Source organism: Tauraco erythrolophus, chromosome 11, assembly GCF_009769465.1.
Source record: "Tauraco erythrolophus isolate bTauEry1 chromosome 11, bTauEry1.pri, whole genome shotgun sequence".
Lineage (NCBI taxonomy): Eukaryota > Metazoa > Chordata > Aves > Musophagiformes > Musophagidae > Tauraco > Tauraco erythrolophus.
This window is the reverse complement of record NC_141475.1, coordinates 9719781-9743116: the sequence shown is the minus strand read 5'-3', so window position 1 is coordinate 9743116 and position 23336 is coordinate 9719781. Positions and strand designations below refer to the sequence as shown.

At 46.6% G+C, this 23336-nt stretch overlaps 1 protein-coding gene across 2 annotated transcripts in view; it reads right to left on the bottom strand.

Annotated features, from left to right (window-relative positions):
• Positions 1-24: 24 nt before the first annotated feature.
• Positions 25-23336, bottom strand: part of SGPP2 (sphingosine-1-phosphate phosphatase 2) — a 35657-nt gene continuing 12345 nt past the window's right edge. For both annotated transcript variants that reach the window (XM_086618431.1, XM_086618432.1), the window contains exons 2-5: positions 20904-21062; positions 9756-9935; positions 7198-7287; positions 25-645 (exon numbers count right to left, since the gene is read on the bottom strand). In XM_086618431.1, the coding sequence (XP_086474557.1) occupies positions 100-645; positions 7198-7287; positions 9756-9935; positions 20904-21062 (975 nt within the window). In that variant the 3' untranslated portion in view covers positions 25-99. The remainder of the gene's footprint in view (positions 646-7197; positions 7288-9755; positions 9936-20903; positions 21063-23336) is intronic.

Sequence of the window (23336 nt, the reverse complement as noted above, 5' to 3'; positions counted from 1 at the left end):
GGCACAGAACACTTCTTGGTCAAGTTACCAGCCTCAATCGACTCATCGCATCTCTGGGATGGTGGGGCCATACATCACTTTGTAAGGAAGGTGCTGCACTCACATCAGTCCTAACAGCTTGTGCAGCAGCGGCACGAGCACAGTAGCGCAGAAGCCAACTGAGGAGTACGTTATAAATTTATACGGCACTTCGACTTCCAGTCGTCTCCGGGCTTCCAGGTCGCCAATGGGAAACTTGTACCGATAACCCAGCATGCCAAGGACCACGCTCTTCACGAGCCAGCGCGTCAGTAGAACAACAAAGATCCCGACGAAGAACCTGGCTAGGACAACCACCACTATTTTACTGGTGATCACAGGAAATTCAAGCTGAAAATTTTCTCTGGTGTAGACTGGTGTGGCGTACTGGTTATCTAACCAAAATCCCACAGTTGCTCCAGCTCCTGCTCCTAAGATAGTAGTGGTGTCTGCCCTGGTAGGGCTGTAATAGTCTAGTTTGGGGTAGTTGTAACATAAGACAAGAGGGACAGCTATGGAAAGGAGTGGACAGAAGGGACTGGTCAACAGCAAGTGATCAATCATGTCCCACGCAGGATACAAGAGCACGAGCAGCACAGACGAAATCAGTGCTCCACCAATGACATCCTGCAAAAAGATCATGTTTAAAAGCTTCGTGAGACCTGAAAAGCAGAACAGAAATTCTCAGGTGATGATAAAAGACCAATATCTGCATTGGTGAGCACACAGCAGCCAAGGAACACCCTGAATTCACAGCGATGGCACTGTCCATGCACAGTGACAACCCAAAGCCCATGCAAAACAAAACGTGACAATCTGCAAACCCAGCCTTAGCCTTGTCCATGTGAATACATCTATCGACTCACATTTTCCCCAGAGCAAGTGAGATTCTTCCCCCCACCTGCTTTCACATTTTAAGGATGCTCTCCACCTACGACCTTGGTGGTAAAGGCACATGCACAACTCCATCTCGGGGATGATATCACAGTAGCTGCCTTCATACAAATCCTTCCTCTCCCATAATCCTACAAGTAATTTCATCATATCAGCAGGATTATCAGTTCTTTGCTTTGCATAAATGGGAAGATGCTGTCTTTTGTCAGAGACAAGCACCCAGTCCAGGCACCCAGGCTCCCGGGGAGAACCACACCGAGCTGCTGGACGTGGTGCCCATGCCGTGATCCCTGCTGACTGCAGCAAGAGGTAGGCACTGCCAGGCAGGAATACATCAAGGAGAAATTTGTTGCCCAAGCCTCTGAGACCCAGCTTGTAGTTAAGCGCCCGAGGCAAGCACATAGTTAAAACCTAATTTATTAACAGAGACAAATAAGGTGTTTTGAGAACTTGATTGTTGTCATCCACAAGGCTGGGAAGGGAGACGAGGTAATCCCTAACAAAAGCCGTCTGTATGAGAGCAGCCAGATAAAAAGTAATAGAACAAGTTTCCCTGTGGTGCTCTCCTGACGTTGCTGAGGAGGCAACAGAATCTGTATTCTGAGCATGAAATGCCCTGCAAAAGATAGAGTTAATCACAGGCAGAAATGTCCTCTTCTCAAGATCGTATCTTTTCCGCTGAGTCGTGACAGTTGACTACTATCACGCTTGATCACAGTCTAATATGAATTATTTATGAGAACTTCTTTTGTAGTTGGGCAGGAACGAGGGGACTTTTTCACAACAAAAACATTTAATGACTTTCTGGTAAATGCATTAGTCCAGTATGGCTGAACTTCAGCTGTTTACAACTTCCCAGCAATAGATTCACAGAACATTTGGTTTTAAGCAACGCCCAGAGCCATTTTGCATATTCCTAATGCAAATTTCCACTTACGTTTATTCCCTCATCCATGACATGAGGATAGCCATGGAAATACACAGAGTTGTTCCCAGATGTCTAATATGTAAAATACCATTAGTGTCAATATTTCACAACAGCAAAATAACCCATCTTTTGATAATGATTTTTAGATTATGACTTACACACAAGGACACGCTTTGGCCCTACACCGAGGAACTGCATCAACACAAAAGAGCTGGGGCTTGCTCCCAGCACCGATGCTTAGACATCCCATCACCACTGTGGACCTCCATCTCCCACCCTGCTATTTGTCCACCTCACATTAGAAGAAAAAGTCCTGACGTCTCAATACCCTCTCCACGTGTGATTAAGGACTGAAACTCGAAAGCTGTTCACGTGCTTTTCTGTTCCAATTAAAAACATTTAACCAAACATTAACGTTCCCTTAAAAAATGCTTTGCTTGAATTTCCCCAGCTGACTGCAGCAGTTCCCGGACGGGGCGCAGACAGCCCCTATTTATGGACCTGATTAAAGTTTTCTGAACTTTATTACCCTCCCATTCAGCCCCAGTACAGTGACACAGCTCCTGTAGTTTCCAAGCAGGACCCAGACAACCAGCTCTGCTCCCGAGCAGTGGCTTATACCAGCAGTCTCCAACGTGGGTGTGCAAGGCAACCCATCAGGCTGTGAGAAGAAAATACTTTTTGCACCACTAATAAGTAAAATAAAAAAATATATCTATTTTAAAAGTAGTGCTTATTTCATCCTTATCCTTTTTAATTTATATTTTTGTGTATGCTTCATAATGTATGTATCGGTACAGTAGTACATGTATATAATGCGTTAAAAGTAAATATACATATATTGGGGATGCATACTCAAAAATTTTTTACTGATAGATGTGCACAATCAAAAAAGTTTGGTGATCAGCGGTTTGTTCTGTTTTTCCCCCTGTCCACCAATATACAGGCTCCTCATTTTGGAAACTCTATCCTAGAAGCTGCTGGAGAGTGCAGGACGTACCCGGCCGCGGCCGTCCGTAGTGACTCCCTTCGGTTCGGGTGCACACAGGCAGAGGTTTGTTTTCTGAACACTCAGAAGAGGTGGACAAGACCAACACTTTATGAAGCCATTTAGCAGTGCGGAATTAATGATTTTCCCCCCTTGCCTGTTAAACTACGGAGAAGATGGGAAGAGGAGGGATTGCTCTGATTCCTGTGAGAAAAACTGCGTTTCCGGACTCTCCCTGCTGCGCACCCAGGAGTGGGACTTCAGCCTTTCCCAGTGCTAGCGAAGCTGTCAGCACTCCCAGGAAGCACATTCTTGCCCGTGTGCCTATGTAAGCAGATTAGCCTCTCGCCAAACCCGCAATTATAAAGGAATTTTTAAATGACGGCAGGCATGAATTTTGCTCAAGGTGCAGCATTACCAGCAAAGCTTAAAACTTCCCGTTTACCTGCTGGGATGCTCCTGCTCCCTCAGCACAGACAAGTCCTCCACAGTCTCCCATCCCTCCCAAAAAGCCCCCCCACCACCACCACACAGCTCAGCCCCGCTCCGGCACAGCCCCCCTGCCTCCACACCTGCCCAGCTTCCACCCGAGGGAGGCCGCTCCTGTCAATTTTAACCAGAAAGCTGTCATTTTGCTTTGCTGCCTAAAGAACAGGCCAGTATCGGGTTTCCTGAAGTTATTTTTCCTGTGCTGCAGGTACATAAAGAAAAACAATTGACATAAAAATCCAGGTGTGTGCAATGCACGGGACACAGGACCGGGGTACTTCCTGCCCGGCACCAAGGGAGCACGGTGGCAGCACGGTCCGTGGGTCCTGGCACCCCTGCAGCCGTTCTCACACTGGGCTGCTTTGGTTTTGTTTCACAAGGTCTTGGAGTGAGATTTGTTCTAGGACTGCAAAATCATGTGGTCTGGCTTTGTGAAGGCAAGACCCTTCTCTGCTCTTCCCAATGAAATCACGATTGGAGGTGCAAACAGTCACAAAATGCCCCCAGAACATTGAACCAGCACCCCAAACATGGTGACGCTCAAGCATCTTCCCTGATGTTTCCAATCAAAACAAAAATAACACTTTTCCTATCCTGTCTTGTACATGGTCAGTTATTTCTTGAACTCCCTTCACGGTTTCATTTACAGTGTGAGGTGCTCCTCGCCGTCCTCAACAGAAATCTCGTTTGCTCTCCCCAACTACAGATTATCTGTTTCATCCTATGAGGACAGAGCGAAAAGTGATGCCAATACATTGTTTGTTCATCAGCTTTAAAATATTTCAGATAAATTCAGAGTTAATGGTGGTAAAACACCCAAGATACAGCACAGAGCACGGTGGGGACTAGAGAGTACCCTCTTCTGAGGGTGCTGTAATCAGCAGTAAATGCATCAACACTGCATCAGTATATCTCAGGGAAAAAAAGCCAATTTACTTTGTTTACAGAAACAACTTTCAGGTTTCTTTTTGGTCATAAAATGAGCTTTTGACTTCTCCCTTTGTCCTGCCACCAACACTGGCTGGCACAGAGCATTAGTATCTTTAACTCAGGGCAGCGCAAGTGGGACGCTGCCGTACTAGTAAGCCGGTCACCGGATGCATGGTGGCTCTGGAGCGGCCCACTGCCTCCCGAAGCCCCCACCGCAGGCTGGGGACAGGGGAGCGTGCACGGCAGGCAGGAGGAGACCCAGCTCTGCCGCCACAGCGAACACCAAACCCATTGGCTCAGCACAGTAAGAAATCCCCACTGCTGGCCCTGAAGGGTTAAAAGAAGGCCAAAAGCCTCCTGTACTCCCCCTGCTTTGGGGGCTGCCCTCAGATGATGACTTTCTTCCTGAGAGGATTTGCAACGATCTTGCTGGCATCCTTTAGGAATGCTGTGCACTCACACCGACACCCATCCTCATTGTTTCAAACCCAAGGTGACTCAGACACACTCCAGCAAAGGTGAGACAGAAACACTTGTTAATCTCACTGAGACAGGGAGCAAAAACTGGGCCAAACTTTTAAGATGGGGAGTAAAGAGATATTTTCTAAAATACAATTGTCTAGGGAAAAAAAAAAAACGACAACAGATCCCAGTCCTCGTGTCTCCAATAGCTTTTTGTTCCTTTTTCGCTTTGCCCTTTCCGGGTAGTTCTGGGTTCCCTCTTTGCCAGCTCCTCAGACTCCATCAGTTAAGACCTAAAAGGAAGGACCCTGCCTTTCCCCTGCTTCACCACAAACATGGGGTGTTCTTGTGTTACGGTGGTGAAAGTGAATCTGTTGTAAATAAATTCTCAGCAGTGCGAGTGTGTTGCTTCCATCCCTTTCTCTGGCTGGGTGACGCTCTCCTGGTGACAGCCCAGGCAATGGGTGTTTATTGCCTTTCCCCAAGCGTAGTTCTCATTCTGATATGCTGTATTGGTGCAGATAGCTCTCATACCAGCTCCGTGCATCTCCAGCAGGTCTTTAATTGTAACATCTCTTCTACTGACATGACCATGCTTTTTGAGGCTGCTCCAGATCCAAAAGCAATGCCAGCAACGCTGAAATAGACTGACTTATAGAGCTGAGCCCGCAGAAGATGAGCCCCTGCGCTGGAGTTTCAGCTACGGCTGCAGCAGAGCATGGTGCAACCACCTTGCCACCTCTTCTCAGGTTCCTCAAATGGGAAAAATTCAGTTACGCCAAGATGGTGGGTACGTGTTACGCATTCATTTGCTTTACTAAAATATTATGATCACTTAATATATAATTATATCCTATCGGTATTCATTTTCTATTAAGACCTCAGTTAATCCATGAGACAGAGGCTGTTTTGACTGGTGGCTTGGCTGAGCAGCCACTGTGCCTTGGCCCCACAGCATCTCGGGTCCCTACGTGACCGGCAGGCAGAGCCGCAGCTGCTCCAACAGCTCAGGGTGGTAGCCGTCCCTTAAAGCATGGCAAACGGCTCCAAACCACGCTTCTTCCCCAAGAACCTGTTCTAGCAGGTGGGATGCCAGAACCTCTCACTGAGGGTGGGACGGACAGTGCCGCAGAGAGAGGGGCTGGATTTGGGCAGCTGTGATCACCAGCCACTTCCCCAGCTCCGGCCCCACCATGGCACGCACGGGATGAAGACCCCGGGATGAAGACCCTGCCAAAGCACGTTTGCCCTTTTGAAAGGCAGCATTGCTCACAGTTCAACTAAAGGAGCTTTTTTTTTTTTTATTTTATTTTAAAGCCCTTTTTTATCACGTCAAAGGCACAAAGGACTTTTTCTTCTTTACTCTAAAATCCGTCTAAATTTAGGGGAGTCTTTCATTATGACAGACTAGTGAGGGAAGAATGTGAAGAATTTTTACTGATTGACTTAAGGTCACTAGCCAAGAAGGGGTGTCTCCAGCTTTGATTTAAGATACTGTTTTGATTCACTAGGCCTGGAAGGGAAGGTCAAGCTATATTTTGTAGATAACCTCATAAGGGCTCCCTTTCTTACAGTCATCAAGTCTCCTTATTGCAAACATAATTATTACTTAGTAAAAAAATGCAATTATTCATGCATGGGCAACCAACTAACAATGTGTATCAAATGACTGCAGGGAAGTAGCTGGGAGTTTTCATCCATTCTTGGGAAGCTGGACCACCCCTCTGAGCGGTAACAAATCAATAATTTTTCCTCCTGTCAGGGAGGAACCAGCTACTGCCTAATCAAAGTCACACGGAAATCTGTTCTCAAAGCAGGGCCGACATCTCTAAACAACTGTGCCCAACAAGGTTGTCATATAAAGTCACAGTTATTTTATGATTCTTTTTGGACAAAGTATTTGTGCATCTCAGTCCTGTAAGAACGAAGCTCCTTCCAGTTGAAAATGAGAAGCTTGTCATAATATCCTTTTAAGTGCCATGTCCCTGTGTGGTGACACAGACTTGCTGTCCCCCCTGGTCCCCAAGGGCAGCTCGCTTGTCACGTTTTACCCTCTCCGCTGGTCCAGGCATGACTCACCGACCTGCTATTCCTTCCCTGACACTCCCAGGCTAAACCAGCCCGGAATATTACTCGCTGACAACAGTGATACTATTGCACAAAAGGCTTAGCTAAGGAGCAGCATCAGTTGCCCAAGTGCATTCCTGGCAATTAAAATTTCAAAATAGAGAAGTACAATCCCAATGCCACACCGACCTCACCCAGCTCCTCTGCCCACGCACGCCCGCTGCTTCCCTAATGGCAGAAATAATTCCCCGGCGGATTCAAATAGCAATAGCCTGAGGGTTTCCTCACAGCTGCCTTGGAACCCTCGGCCTGAAACGCCGCGGTGACTCCCGCGTTCTTGCGGCGGCACGGCCAAAGCAGGAAATGGGAATGGGCTCAGGTAGGCAGAGCTGGGGGCAGGAGCGGCGCAGGGCAGTCTTACCAGGACCGTGTGCATCCCCGTGTAGAGCCTGCTGAGACACACCAGCGTCGAAAACACAAACGCTGCTGCCAGGCCGAGTTCAAACGGGTACTGCAAAAAGGGGAAAAAAAAAACCCCACACGTTACACTGTTATGCGCTTTAACATCAGTATATCTCTGAAATAAAACATCCAAGCAGCCGGGCTGACGTAAGGATCGCACGTTCGGAAGTGGCTCCTGAGCTGTGCTATCCCAAAGAGATTCCTGTGAGCCCAGAGAAGACCTCGCACCAGCCAACACGCAACCCTGCCAGGAGGTCATTCCATTACCTGCCGTGCCCACTTCTGCGGAGGGGAAACCTGGGAAACAGATGGCGTTTGCAGAGTTTTTCCTCAACATCCATCTGCAAAATTCACATTAGTGCTGAAGATCTTAAGGAAAAAGGACACAGCTCATTGTACGAGCGATGCCCAAGCCTGAACAGCAGCCTCGGATCACCTGCAGGGGACATGGAGGCTTTGACAGTCCTCCAGCAGCGGGCTGGGAGGGGACCATCAAGGTGTGGGCTGAAGCTGCAGCCCAGCTAGTAGACCAGTCAGGACCACTCTTCCCTGTGACGTTTAATTGGTCTTATGAAGCTGATTTTGCTTAATTCCCCCTCTGAGTCACCTGTGAAATTGGAAAGAAGTGTTGAAATAAATCAATATTTAAAAAGGAAAAAAACCCCACACGTTTATTTGATAAAGAATAAGATTGACATATGAGCCCTTAATCCACTCATTCAAATCCTGAAACCGAGTGGGCTGGTGGGCTTCTTTCAGTGTGTAAAGGACATTTCTCTGAAAAAAATAAGCCAACCCAAAATATAAACAAACAAAATTAATTCACCCAATTTGGCACAAAGTCTCCATCTACCATCAAGAGGCTGATGATTGACCAGGGTGGCTGTAAGTCAGGGCAAAAATGCTGTGGAAATTTTAAGCATGACCCCTCACTTCTGCCCCTTTCCCCTGCGTACTCTAGCCTCTGAAATAGAGCTCGGACTCGGCTGCAGATGTCACTCCCACTTCACAAAACGCTATTTTTTCCTCGCTTCTCCAAGCCTTCAGAGGATTTATGTCCACTTTGTTCCCCCTCAGCAGGCAGCCTGGGAGCTAGTCCAGCTCAGTAATTGATGACTAGGGCAGCGTTAGAAGATAGCAGCATAATGCACTGGTAGATTATTCCTTCTTAATAGAGGCAATTAAATCATTTAATTATTTTACAGCAGCTTTATTGTTTCATGGCAGTTTCCAAGAAGTACGAGACAGCCCATGAAGAGCTGAGTGTCCCACCTGTAGCTTATCGATCGAGGAGGAGGAGAAAATGCTGCTAAGCAGGTCTTTTGGGCAAATCTGACACATGGGATGGATCTGGCCTTCCAGGGCTGCCAAATATCCCATCTTACAGCTCCTCCTCCCCGTCCCCATCTCACCGCCGAGCTGCTCCGGCCAGTTACCAGGGAGCAAGGGGCCAGCAGCCCAGCTTTGGGCACCGCTGACCTGCTCGCTCATCCCTGCACTGTGGGCAGGAGCAAAGCCCACTGCCTCATGGCTGGGACCGGCTGAGTCTGGAGGTTAATTGTTTCTATGAGTTACAGCCCCAGGACTCAGCACTTTTCGTCAAATAGGTGGCCACTTATCGTCCATGCAGACACGCTGGCACCATGGGGAGGACACCCAGGGACACCGTACCAGTGAGACACCCCCGGCCAAACTGCACAGACCTCTTGGTTACATGGGTTTACCTTTGAAATACACTTGAGAGGGCTGAGAAACACACTTAAATACAACGCAGCCAGGAAGTTATTATTGCTAGGATACAGAAAATGTTTTTGGATTCGTAAAATGAAACAAAAATAATTATCATGTAGAAATGAGTTTCCAGGAAATAAACCTTTCAGAAAGATAAAAGGCTGAAGGTTTGGGGAAAACAATTATGAGATCTCCCCAGGCAGCCAACAGCTCCAGTGCAGTGGAATGGCTATCACTTCTTTGACAAACAGGCTCCCAAATTGTGCTGTATGCTGTCAGTCTAACACAGGTCAGAGCCAAGGGATTTCCAAGGCTGCTTTTCCTGCATCACAAAACAAACAGGTGACACAGATCTCCCGTGGTTTCCCCAGGGGCCGGCACTTCCCGCTGTGTGGCATTGGCTTGGCGGGCACGGGTGAGCACAAAACGCTGATGCCAGGCACCTTCGGCAGCAGCACCACAGCTCCCTCCATGGTCACCCCGCATGCGAAAACCCGGCAAACCCGCCAACCCAGGGCAGGGCAGCACCACCCGCCCGCGGCCCTGAGCAGGGTTCGTGCCAGAGAAGGAGATTTCTGCTAAATTTCTTCTTGTGTCTATTATTAGTCAGCTACAGGTAACAACAGGGAAAAATACACATCTGTGAAAATAAACACAGAGCTCCTCTGGAAGTGGCAACAGCTTTGTATTTGCGAGTTTTCTGTAGCTTGCTGGAAGCAGACACATGCTTTCTTTTTGTTTATTTTCTTTTTTTCCTTTTTTTTTATTTCTTTTTGTACCTCCTACCTTGTACTGGTTCACGGTTGCGATGAGGAAGGAGAAGGAGATGGCGGTGGCTGCCATGGCGTGGGTGGAAGGCATCCCGTACTCTGCGTCTGTCCTCATTTCCAGCTTGACGACAGGTGGTGAGAGGGGCCGGGGCCACTTCAGGATGTCCTTGGAGACCTGGCCTATGTACATCACTATCTGGGGAGAGGACAGGCCGCAGGGCTGTTGGTCAGCACAGGCAATCCCCACTCAGCCCACCTCAGAACCACCTCTATTTCTGCCCTTTTTCCTGCAAAATCCACCACCCCAAGCGCAGAATTTATCCCCTGCATTATTAAAGGATTTTCCATTATCCTGATCAGCAAAAAAAGCAGTGGTTTTACTGCACCATATTGTAACCCGATCAGAAGTGGGACCAAAAGGAGGGTTCGCTGACGAGATGCATTGATACAGGATGGCGTGAGACGGACAGCTGGCTCCCACCCCAGGCTAGAGACATTTAAGTTTCCTCCCTATCCCTTACAACCCCTCTCCTGCAAAGCAAACAGCCCTAAGAGCAGTTTTTCTGTCACCACCACCTTCAAATCAGAGCCTTGCCCAGCTGTGTCCCCCTGGCTCCCAGCACCAGCTCCCCTATTCCCGGCAGCTCCCACTCCATCCACTGCACAGGTGCTGCAGGAGCCCCACTGGGAACCACCACCAGCATGGTACTTAAATGGCCACCTTGGCCTCCTTGGGAGGGAGCAGAGGGAAAACTGAGCGATTAACAAAGCACCAGTTCTCCCACCTGTCTCCCCAACCACCAACGGCTTCCATGCGCTGCTCAGGACACCAGAGGTTTAAGCGAGGGCTCCGTTGATAAGCTACCGAGCACTGCAATGCAGGGACATCAGGGGGAAGCGTTACGTTCTGAGGTCACTGGAAGCAGGAGCAAGTAGAAGCAGAGGGAGGAGGCAAAGCTGGCCAGTGTCCCCCAGAGGTGCAGCCCACCCAGCAGCACTCATTGCACCCCCCCCCCGTGCTGACATCTTCTGCTCCTTGGCACCCTCTTCCCAAAGGCAGTGGGCTCTCAGCACCCACAGTGAGAAGGATGGGAAGAAAAATCATCCAGGCTGTCCCTGTAAAACGTATTTACTTTCTGTACCACCCTCCACTCTTTGGATAGTGTAGCCAGATGTGCAAAGGAAGCTCTACAAAACAAAGCAAACTTTTTTTCTTAAAAACAAAAATCAGGTTAACTGACACTTGTCATGAAAGCTCAGTTGCTGCATGAGATGGCTCTCTGCTCTGCTTCTCACGCTTCCACCAGCAAAGGAGGCGCCTTCAAATAACATCCTTCAAATAACATCAAATAACACATGCTGGTGTTAGCCATATACCAGAACAGCAGCATGATCATCCACTGCCACATTTGTCACCAACCACATTGCATCCCTCTTTCTCCCACTAGCCATGTAAAAAATGGCTTCACGTTAAAAGGAAGACGTCAGGATTCTGGATTCACAAATCAAGACCAGGAAAAAGCCAAAACATCACGTTCCTTCATTCCCCTCTCTACAGCAAAGGGCATGCCGTGGGGAGGGCTGGGCTTCCAGCCGGCGCCAAAGTATGGGTAAGTGACTGCTGGTGCCTTTGCATCCTTTATACCTCATCACATGAATCACGTTACCACCTTATCATCAACACCGCCAGTGGCACGCCTGCCCGCGCCGGCTTCACCCTGACGTACGGGACATAGGGCAGGCAGAAAATATCTGTCCCACGCCGCTCGCAGCAAACAAAGGCTGAAGGAACAAGTGCCTCACAGAAACCACTGTGTGGGTTTGTTTGGTTAGCGCGACCAGTTTCCTAATGGATGCAGGTACATCTTTGGAAGTTGATTAAATTCCAGGGTTGAAAGCAAAATTACTCTGTGACAGAACATAAAACATTGAGGCTACCATTGGAGATACCATCTGAGAGGCAAGGTAGGATGAGCCAGTTTATCAGCAGTCCTCTGTAATAATGACTTCCACTTGTAGGAGTATTATTAGCACTAGTACGTAAGAGCATTACAGAAAGGGAAATGAGTCATCTCTGAAATGCAGGCTGTGCTAGGACTGCTCTGATGGTGAAAAACAGCCTGAATGCTGGAGGTGGTATGGGTAGGCAAAAATACCAGACATCCTCACAACACCTTCTTTCCTGACATTCCAGATGAAATTCTGAACCTTCTATTTTTTAAAAACACATATTATAAAGACACATACACTAACAAGAGGTGAGGCAGCCTCCATAAAACATGAAGGGTCCAGAATATGTTCAGACTAAGCACTGCTTTCTGAAGTGCCAGACCTTTGCCTTTAGCTTATCTGGGTGCTGTGCATGTGGGTTTACACACAACATCCTGGGTGATCTGGCAGAAGCAGCGGCTGCGGGTGCAGTAAAACATGCCCCATCAGCTGACCAGGCAGGCTTCCCCAAGAAAGCAAACCATGACAAGTGCACCATTGCTAAAAGCCACCCAGTGAAGGCGTTGTCCTGGCTCACCTGTCTCCCCACATGCTGCTTGCAAGCAACCGGAGGAGCACAGGACTGCCCGAGCTCTTCTGCTCACAGCACAGCAAAGCAGCCTGGAGCTCCTGCCACGTCTGCCTGCGGCAGGCAGAGGGGTTCCCTCCCAGGCACACAGCCCCATGGCAGGGAGTAGCGCAGGCAGAGCACCAGCCCAGCCCAGAGCATCAGCCAGTCCTGCCAGGGACTGTCACACAGCTGGTGACCAAGGGCAATACCCCTGCAAGGGCACAGGAACAAACTCCCAGAGCTCAGTCACAAATAGTGGAAAAAAAAAAAAAAAAAGTAGGAGGCCACCACAGATGCAGGATGCAGTCCCTACATGACAAGTGTTGTGCTGAAACACACTTAAAGTATTAGATTTAATTGCAGGATGTATCTGAATTGCACTCTACTACAGCTCTCATCTTCTGAGGATGGTAGGTATCTGCCTTGGTTAAGCGGCACATTCAGTGTTAAGCCATGTTTCATTATTTCTTGACCTTATTTCTCTGTCATTTTGGATTTCCCCTCTAGAAGTCCCAGGAAAGAAAGGGAGAAGCCTGGAAGTTTTGGCCTGTTATCAGCTTTTTTCAGCCTAGCAGATGAGAAAACCCCTGTAATAAACCTTGCAAACCATAAGCACTGGAAAGGAGGAGGGAGATGGAAAGACAAGCATGGGAGACAGGCCAAAGATCAACACTGAGCTAAATCTCACCTACACTTGACTCAAATTACCTGTTTGTGCAATGCCAAAAATCTTTGATGGCCCTGGAAATAGACTCAGCACAGGCAGAAATCACCCCAAGTCTGGACTGGCAGGTAACTTGGGATTGCTTCAGTCACAAAGCCAAAAATCACAGGACTAGGCGATTTTGCTGTGATTTCCAGCCTAGCCTAGGTAAGACAAACAGCTTCGGACAGACAGGAGAGGGCAGGTCAAGGCTCAGCCCAGAAGCGCATCCCCCTGTAGCCACTGATCGGCAGCGAGTTTACGCGTTTCGAAGTCTAAGGGAGGGTGATCCCCTGGGCTTCACCCAGCTCCCCTTTCTTCACAATGGTGGAGAAGATTTAGGAAGGAAGGAGGGACTGGGCTCAAACCATACTAATCTAAGACTTAAATAAAACCCGTTCCGAAAGTCCTTTCGTGCTCATGGACTTTTCCATCTGATGGGTCTCCAGGCCCAAAGCTGAACGTTGGAGAGTAAAGGGAACGTCAGACCTTTGAACACTGAGCAAGCAAACACTGTTTGCAGTCACGTTGGCATGGCAAAGAAGAGAAACCTTGAAGCAAATAATTTCTTCATGCTTTGTTGTTGTTGTTTGCTTCTTCCCTACATCACTAACACTTTTTGCCCACCTAAAGCGCTGCATTACAGCTCGCGATGCTAGTCTGTGTTTATTTCTAGCACAGGCTCTCTTCTACTCCATCCGACTGATGCAGATCAACCAATTTTTCTGCTGTTCTGGTGGAAAAAGGTTTGCAGACATCTTCAGCATAAATAATTTTAATTTGCACATTAATAAGTACCTCTGTCTCTGCATAGGGGATTTGTTTGAACCTGGAGACTTTTTCATTACCGAAGCAACAAAGTCAAAGTCATGATGGATTGTGTAGGACACAATTAGCTGCAGAAGATGACTATGTAGAAACATATGGAAATTTAGTTGAAATTTCACAAAAGTTGATGGGACAGGCATGGTTAATTCTCTTTACTCTGAAAGCTGATGGCAGCAGCTCTAGCTACCGTGTACCTCAGACTGTTCAAGCTTTCCAAAACGAAACTTAACCGTTTCACACCTGAGTTACAGAGATGGCAAACAAGAGAGCCACCTGGGCTGGCAGGGAGGGAGGGGAGCTGGAGTTCAAGGATGGGAAAGGGAAAAGCACCACAGGTCAGCACCGCAGCCTTCCTAGGTCACTGGACACCCATGAGCAGGACCCAAACCTGGGCAGAAGTGAAGTGACGCTCTTGGGCATCAGACAGGTCCATACAGGGAGCCCTCACCTTGAGACCCCCACCATGCTTTCTCACAGAAGCACCCTGTTAGGGGACACTCAGGGACTCTGAAGCCTTCAGAATTCAATCCTTACAACAAATCCAAGGGACATTTAAATATCACTTGGGCAAGAGCTTCTTACTTGTTGCACATGCTTGTTCCCCTCTCCGAGGGTTTTTTCTGTACTGCTGTAAGCAACTTAAAAACAAGACATTCCTCAAACTCTGGTGCCCACCAGCACTGCTGGGGTGGCCTGGGCTGCATGAGGGCAACAGTAATCTGTTACAGCCAAGACATCAGGTGGAGGAAAGGCAAAGCTTTATTGCCACTACGGGTCAACAGCATTGCATTTTACTACACAAATGCAATTAGCGGTTGCTGTAGCAGCACAATAGCCTTTTCCTGAACGTTTCCTCTGAGTCATATACATGGTCCATCTCCAAAAACACATCCTCACCTGGGGCTTTGCACTAGGATAAACAAGACAAATCTATCTTTGTGTTCTAACTGAGCTTGCTTTAACGAACAATGACAAACTCGAAGTGTTGGCATCCACACAGGTCCAGGTGCCAACACATTTGTCCCATCATCTGTGGGGGTTCCCTCTAGGATGAGGGGCTGTTCCCCTCCCTGTGGCCATCAGAGTCCCATAAAGGGACCTGGCTCCTTGATATTTGCGTAACTCTGGTATTGCTTCCATAATTTAAGAAAGGGTTTTGCTCACCTGCAGGTGTTGCCCAGCATTTCCAATGGTTTTCCCTCACTACTCTTGCAATTGCTGTGGGAAGCAATTCTGTGGCATGAGGCAAGAGCGCTGCACAGAGTTACCACCACAGTGCAGATACATGCGAAAGCACATCAACAAACACAGTCCAGTCAGCTCCGCATGCAGGGGCACAGGACCAGTGCCTCAAGGAGCGATTTCCCCTTTGGAACATTTACACAGCAGCTGCCCAGATCCTGAGTCTGGCAGATTTTAGGAAATAAGCACAGCGCTGTGGGTGTGCTGTGCCCCACAGGCACTCTGTGCCCTGAACATCCTCCTCCCATGCTGGTCAGCCCTCCACATGGAGACAGGCCCAGCCAAACGTCCCACAGGTGTGTGAAGGTCAGGAGGCACAATTCTTTTTGCATTCTGTAGTATTCTGGCTAACAAAGGTGAACCAGAACGCATTTATTTTCAACTTCTGATTTTGCAGCTCTCACATCTGCGCTATTGATCTATTAAAAGGACGAGATGAAATTCTAAAGACATGGGGTCAAATAGCATTGGTCACTCTTCCCTGAGACTCACGCTGTGGCAGCCTGACTTAGAATCTGCTGGTTTGGCTCCAAAACAGAAACTCTATAGTCTGGCTCTAGAAATCCTGCCCTGCGATAGGCATTTGTCATCTTCCCAGGAAGGAAACTAACAGTTTGAAAATGATATTGCTTTTGTCTTTAATATAGGAGTGTTGTGTGGTGATAGGAGTGACAGAGCACATCAGGAACATTGGAAACAGGGGGAAAAAAAAAATAAGGATACGCTATTAAGAAACTAGTCAAGTAGAAGCAAAAACTGTATCCTGAAAGCGCCTGTTATTTTTCATGGTTGTCAAGGCAGGCGTGACTTTGATTTGCCACACAGGAATTAAACCAAGCATCCCGTCTGCACTGTTCACAGCTTCTGTTCTCAGCATCCCCCAACTAAGACTTAAGAGAGTAGATAAACCTGCAACAACTGTGACTGTGTCCCTCGAGCATCACTTGGTTCACAGTGAAAGAGGAGTGGAGCGAGGAAGAGTATGTTCTTCTGGAGATGCTTCTCCCACTCCCAAGCAATGCCAAGAACTAAGGTTTGGCTTCAGGGAAATAACCTTGAAAGTCACTGAGCAGCACTGCTGGCCTTTTGCCCTGGTGACAGCACAGGCGGAGGAAGCCCGCAGAACCCCAGGGACACCCACCCTCCAATCGCATCCTGCTCCCCATCACCACCCCGAGCCACCCAACAGCTCCCTGCATGCAGAGATGCCAACAACAACCGTGAGGCTGGGCACCTCGTGGAGGCACACATGCCTTACATGAGAGGGCGGCTGGATAGGGCAGCTCAAGGATCTGCCCTCTCCAACACAGTTATTGTTTTCCAGAAAATACATCAATCTTGCATTAGCTGCACAGGAACTTTACAGCGTGTTTGCCAAGGATTTGGTCAGGTACAATGGGACATTCAAGGTTGCATCGAGCTGGTGGGACGCTCGATCGCTGATTTGAGTTGTCCCGGCCATGACGTGAGCAGCACATCCACGAGGCAGGTCTCCCGGCCATCACAAGCAGTGCCACGCTCAGCAGCACAGCGTGCGTGTCACGGCAAGGGGCAGCAAGGAACAGGAGGAAGGAAGAGACAGCACAGATAGCTTCTTTAAAAAAAAAACAAAACAAAAAATATATATCTAAACACACTCATAGGAGGGAGGACTTTGGTGCTCTCAAGTCAGACTTCAGAAAAACATAACCAGAATAAGAAGATGAAGAGAGCCTTGTACCTCCAGCATTTTCTTTTATGGACCATTTATTTTTGTATCCTGACATTCTGTAGTTATTTACATGCCTGAATACAGCCTTGCATGTTCTTATGCAGTGTAATATCTAGTGCTTTGAAGAGTTTGACTTCCCAGTGACTATGTTTATCAGCTGTTCCAAGCTTGTTTTGGTGAAATGTTGCAAAAGCACAAAAACAAACACATAAAAACCAATAAACCCAGAGTTTGCTGCAAAGAAGATTTTCAAAGCAGTATCCAGGGATTCAATTGCCACACAGTAATGTCAGCAGCATCATGACCGTGGGTAAACTCCTGCTGATCATTAAACTCCTGGTTACTCCGAGAGCCAGAGTTCAGAGCTCGCCGTGCCCAATTAACTACCTGCCGACAGCCTTTGGAAAACTGTTTCTTTGAAAAGTAAGATGGGAAAGTAAATTGCCATGGACTCAGATCCAGGACCTTCTGCTGAAGATGTCCATGCCCAGCACTGCTCCAGGAGCCCCAAGGAGCACTCACAGCCCAACAGGCACCCGTCTGGCACCACCAGCAGCCCAAACTCTGCCTTCTTGCCGAGATGCCACCTTCACCCGAGTCAGCAGCTTATCGCGCTCACACACCCGCAGCTTCCAAGCCTGCCCCATCAAAGTCCATGCTGGCTAGCTCTTATTTATATGCTATAAATTAAATTTTTATAGGCTCTAAAGAGGTGTGGGTACATTTTACATCCATGCATCCTGAAAAAATAACAAGAAAAAATTTTTTTCCAAGCATGCTGAACAGGAAACAGAAACTATAACTGTCTTTACCTTGCCACTGAAATTCCACACCAAAATAAAAGCTTTCAACCCTGAAGGGGTGCAGAGATTAAAAAAAACAAACTGAACTTTCACCTCTCAAGCCAAGATGTGCAGTAAATATAAAGTACATCTGGGAGCCTGTTCATCTGAAGATATTTTTCATCTCCATACTTCCCGGTTGAAGTAGGGAGAGTCACAGGCATCAAAGCCTCCTCCGTGCAGGTTAAAGAGCGTTTACTTCAAAGAGCTGCAGAAGGGAAGTGAAGATGTCAGGGTACCTTCGGCACTGTCCCAGCATCTTGCTCAGAGATTTTGGGCAGTTATTTCACTCATCTAGCCATAAAGGGAAGGGTAGAGCCTACATGCATACTGTGAACCCTTGGAGGAAAGGCACTGTGGAAACACAATGTGCTGTTTTAAGCTCCCACAGCACCTGGATGTGACCGCAGCGAGCATTTCCCAGAGCCATCCAGCTAAACAGAAAACCACGAGCAGCCAGTTTTGGAGACCTGGAACTGAAGAAGACATCCCAGGGCACCAGGTCCACTCCTCTGCTGCTGCTGAAGTAAATGCTCTTTTTCATTTCTCTTACTGCCCTTCTGGAGCTATTTCACAACCTTTAGCTTCAACCTAGCTTATTTATGACTCTTATGCACATTTCTTCTTGTGACTATACTTTTATTTTAAGAAGTTTCTTCCTTACCCTGGTGCTTCCAGCCAGCCCCATCCTCTCTCTGACTTCATTTTGTTAGGGACTTATCTAAGCTTTCAGTCTCTGCACAGAAAATAGCCTGTTCCCTAATCATCCCTGGCCCTGCTCCAGTTCGAATTTATCTTTCTCAAATGTGGGTGACTGGCTCTGCATAAATTGTTACGGATAAAATGGCAGGAAGGCCTTCTAAACAGCATTAATACTGCTTTAATTTTAATGGGAAGAATTTCCCCTGATTCATCCTGAGACCCCAACTCTTGTCAGTTCCAATTTGCAGCAGAAACTCACAGGTTTAAGTCTCCAATAGTGCAAGACATGGAGTACCATGCTCAGTACCACCTCTGTTTCTCCACCGCCCAAGGGTCAGCCCACTGCTTCGACGTCACGATCTAACTCCCTCGTCATACCACGTCTGCCAACCGTGTTCGCCAGTGTGTGTTCCCAGCGCACCTGTATGCAACACACCAGGCTCACAAAAAGGTTCTTGTTGGTCCACTGTCCCTCTCCATGCTGAATATCACTAATAATCTCTCCTCATCCCAAACAGTGTTAAAAGGGAGCTACTACCACCTTCTCTGTAGGGCGCTCTGTTCCATACCAACTCCTTTCTCAGCTGGATAAGAGCCTTCTGCAGATCGTGCCTGGGTGCTGCACTGGCCTCTTTGTGTTCTTCCCAACCTTCTACTGGCAGCTGTTACCAGGGACTCTTGGGCTACCTGGATTTTTACTTTTATCTAACATGGCTGTTCTCAGCTCACATCACCATCTATGCAGAAACAGAAGAGTTTCCTTACAACCCTGGATTGCAGATAGCCTGTGGATCTGCACTCCTGCTCACCACCACATCACCAGGCAGGCCTCTTTCCAGCACTACCCCCAAAAAACCTTCCAGCACAGCCTTGTCATGTTGAACACCTCAGCATCTCCATCCAGTTAAGCCGATCCTGCTGTCACGTACAGGACCAAGGTGTCTTAAGATAGACCCATACCCCTTAACAGCACCATAAATGCTTATTCCTGTTCACAATCTGCTCTCCAGCAAACCAGCCACCCAGCTGAGCTTGCCATAACATTAACACATAGCATGCATAGGCATTTTTAGCTATTTCACAATTACAAGTAGCTAAAAGGTTTTTTAAACTACAGATTGCCACAAGTCCGTGTATTTAAAACAGCTTTTCCTTTTCTCCTTTTTGGTACAAAATGCAATTCTACAACTCCCTCAGTAACTGGGAAAATATTATTAATAATCACAATATCACATGCTTGAATATTCTAATTAAACCAGCCTAGATCTGGCCAGTATTCAGAGGGACTCCTTGCAAGGCAAAGGCAAGGCAAGTCTGCAGAAAGGCACACGAGGAGCTCTAGCGAGTCATTTTTTGAGCAATAAGCAAACTCTGAAGGCAGTGACTACCAATTATCATCTTCTGTGGTACATCTCCAGCAGCAGTAGGTGTACTCCTGGCCAAAACCCAACTCTAATTATACAGTGTCCACCTACGTCTAAATTTCATCTGCAAGTTATTTTTCATGTTCTCTTTATAAAATGTATTGACTAAGGTTACCGGCACAGAACAACCGATTCCTTCCGTCCAAGACCGGGTACATTTGAAGAATATGACCCAATTCAATTTGTTTTGATCATTTCTCATATTATTTGGACAAAAGGCAGAACATTATTAACCAGAATTGACTAAGTCAAGGAGAAGCTTCCCTGTAAAGAAACAAAGCTAGATATCACATCCAAGTTTTTACCAAGCTTCAATTTCTTAAATCAACGTAGATTGACAGCTAAACCTCCAGGGTCTGTCATCTGCCAGAGATGCTTCCTGCCTCCTTTCTTTGTTCTAAAATGGTTTTATTTGGGCAGCAAAGATCTGATCAATACCAAGACGAGCAATAGCAGCAACAAAACAGCAGCCATTTCCAGATTAAAGTGCCTGGTTATCCACTGGTTTTCAGTGCCAGAATGGAAATACACTACTCTGGATCCCCCAAGCCACATCTGTGAAGGCTGAAGCAATGCTGAAGCTTGTTAATTTGAGAATGCTCTCGTAGTAACAAAAATCAATGCTTTTAAGTCAGCCTTCAACAGAGAATCTGATTTTCTTCCCCCCCTGCTCAAGTGACTGCTGAAGCACCCTGTTTATTCCTCTGCAGCCTGCGCATTCCCTTCCTATTAGATTTATACCAATTTCAAACAAGCCATAACTATATGAAGAGGTTACACAGAAGAAACTGGGGTAAGAGAAAGATTTCCTAAAGTGATGAAAAACAATCCTTAAAATACCATGACACATTGAGAAGGAAGTGTTTTCCTGACTATTCTGTGCAAACCCTATCAAAAGCCACTCAATCAGTTATTGGGCTGAAAAAATAAGTCAGTCCACGATGTAAAAGAGATGAACAGATACCCTGCATCAGCAAATGCCTCCCGCCTCCTCTCTGGGTCACAATGCCTCTCCTTCCTGAACACGCAAGTTAAACATATAAACAGTGTGGGCTTTTTTTGTTTGAAGGGTTATTCTTACTGCTAAACATCCGTTTGATACAGTTACAGAATTAACAACTACATGTTTAAATAAGTCATTGCAATACTTACAGACCAAATAATTATCATCCTTCTAGAAACAGAGTGATCTATGTTCCAGTAGGTAAACGGAAGGAAAGTGATATAAAAAATCTCTTCGCCCAAAGCAGCTGAAAACTTGAACAAGTAGTAGTAGAAGTAGTTCTTCACAATATACTTCTGCGCGCAACCCTGGAAACGAGAAGGTATTTGGAAGTTTTAGTGAATTAGCAAGTTACATCAAACATTTAAGATATTTTAACTGTTACAGTTCCCAGCCCTTAAACCAAATAGTTTGTTGGAACAAGTGTCAAGAAATGGAGTTCAATTTTTATATTAAAATGAAGACTACAATGATAGCTCAGCTACATTTCCCACAGATCAGAGATCTATTCAAACTAATTAAGGGTGGAAGTCACAATGACGAAGATTTTCAAGAGATCAGATCAGTCTTTCCTCCAGGGAAATCAAGCGTATTTCATTAAAGGGTACTGACGCGTTAATTTTGAAGTTTCTACATCTGCAGCTAAAGAAAGTCGACACTGCTTTCACTGGAAACGTGTTTTGAGATTATAAAAGTAAACTGCAATTACTAAACAATTTCATTTAAAATTTGCCTCATTAGAGCAGGCAAAAGTTTACCATGCTAGTCCCTGAAATTCACTATCGGGTGCTGGTGGCAAGAGCATCCCCTGCGCTGCCCTCAACACTGGGATCCTCCGACACCGCGCTGCCCATGGTGGGATGCTCATTGGGCTGCCCCGTGCGAGCTGCCACAGCCATAAGCTGCAGCCCATACATGTGAGCTGGCTCAGGCCTCACTGCCAAGCAAGCTCATTCCAGGGAAACAAGGCTGTGAGTGGGCAGAGAGAAGAGTTATCGTTGTCATCACCAAATTTTCACTCCAAGATCTTTAAGTGACAACAACAGTATCAGATGACACTGTTTAGGACTTTATTTATTCATTTTATTAAGCTACAGATTTCACTTTTCTCTGGATTTGGCAGCTAGCTGATTTCATCAGATGTACCCCACCTAACACACTCATTCCCTCTCTTCTAAGAGGCTGCAACCAGCGTCCCAAAGTTGGGAAGCCACACAACAGCGTATACTATTAAGGCCATGACTTTGGTCACTGGTGGTGAGGTTTGCTATTGCCGCTGCTGTTTGTGACCAGTAGACCACTAAGAAGCCTCCCACCCCATTAGCAGGGGCAACGTGCAAGCGAATCACATTTTATATAAACACCTGTACACTTCAGAAAAAAAGGAGGCATTCATATGAACAGGATTTTTGATTTGGGGACAGGAACAAGAGAGTCAATCTAGTCTCTCTCCATCTCCCAAAAAAATCCAATGTAAAATACAGAAGTTGGCTGTGTAAACAGGAGATGAAAGAATTTCCTAAAGATAAGAGCTGAGAAGGGATCATGATAGTTTAAGCATAGACACACTAAGTTAAGATATAGCTTTGACATAAGCTCCTAAAGCTCTTCTAACGGGAAAACTATTATGCTTGAACTGTCTGTGCACCTAATCCACCAGAAAGAAAAACCTCATCCTACATGCTAGTGAGAAAATGTAAAAATTGTCTAAGGAGTTTAGACATGCAACAGTGACTTATTGTAAACGCAATTAGAAGTTCCAGTCCCTCAATCTGCCTTCAATATGGAGATGAGGTAAACTGCATAAAGACAACAAAAGCAAGATGGAAAGAAGTTGCATCCATTCATCTGCCACAAAAAAAAAAAACACCACAAAACACAACTTCTTTACATTGATTTTTGCAACAGTAAACAGAAAATATGAGTCAGCACTTTTGAAACGCTCAGGTGACCAGAGCGTCCCCCCATGTGTTAGTAACTTATGTGACCTCTGTTACTGGCATCCATCCCTCTGAGACAATTCTGCAGTGAGCTACAGCTGGCCGAATGACAGAGCAATCCATCTAAGTGTCTCGAGTCTCCTACGCCAATTCGAAAACACCCCCAGTGCAATTAGCAACTCTGATCCTTCTGCCTGAGATATTAAAACCGCATTTGGCCATACTTACATTGCCCCAGAGAAGTCCTCTTCTGGCATCACTAATTCCTCAATTAAGCATCAGTCTCCAAGGTATTGGTAATTATGTGCTTTAGATCAAAGATGATCAGACATATCCCTAAGGTAACTCTTTTATACTTGGAACCTCATGGGATGGGGGATAAAACTTTCTAATTCCAGTAATCTGTTTTGTGGGGGGAAAAAAAAAAATAGTTTTTCAGGTTCTAAAAGAAATCTGGAGTTAAAAAAAAATTTCCAGGCAGAAAGCAGGGCCCAATCCTTCCATGTGATCTCAAAAAATCTTTCTTTTTCTTTCTTCTTTTCCTTTTCTATCGGAAATCACCCCCCACTTTTGGGTTTTTTGTTTGGTTTAAAAAAACTTTTTTTTTTTTAAATGCTACACCAGCAGTTGTGGGTAGCCCAA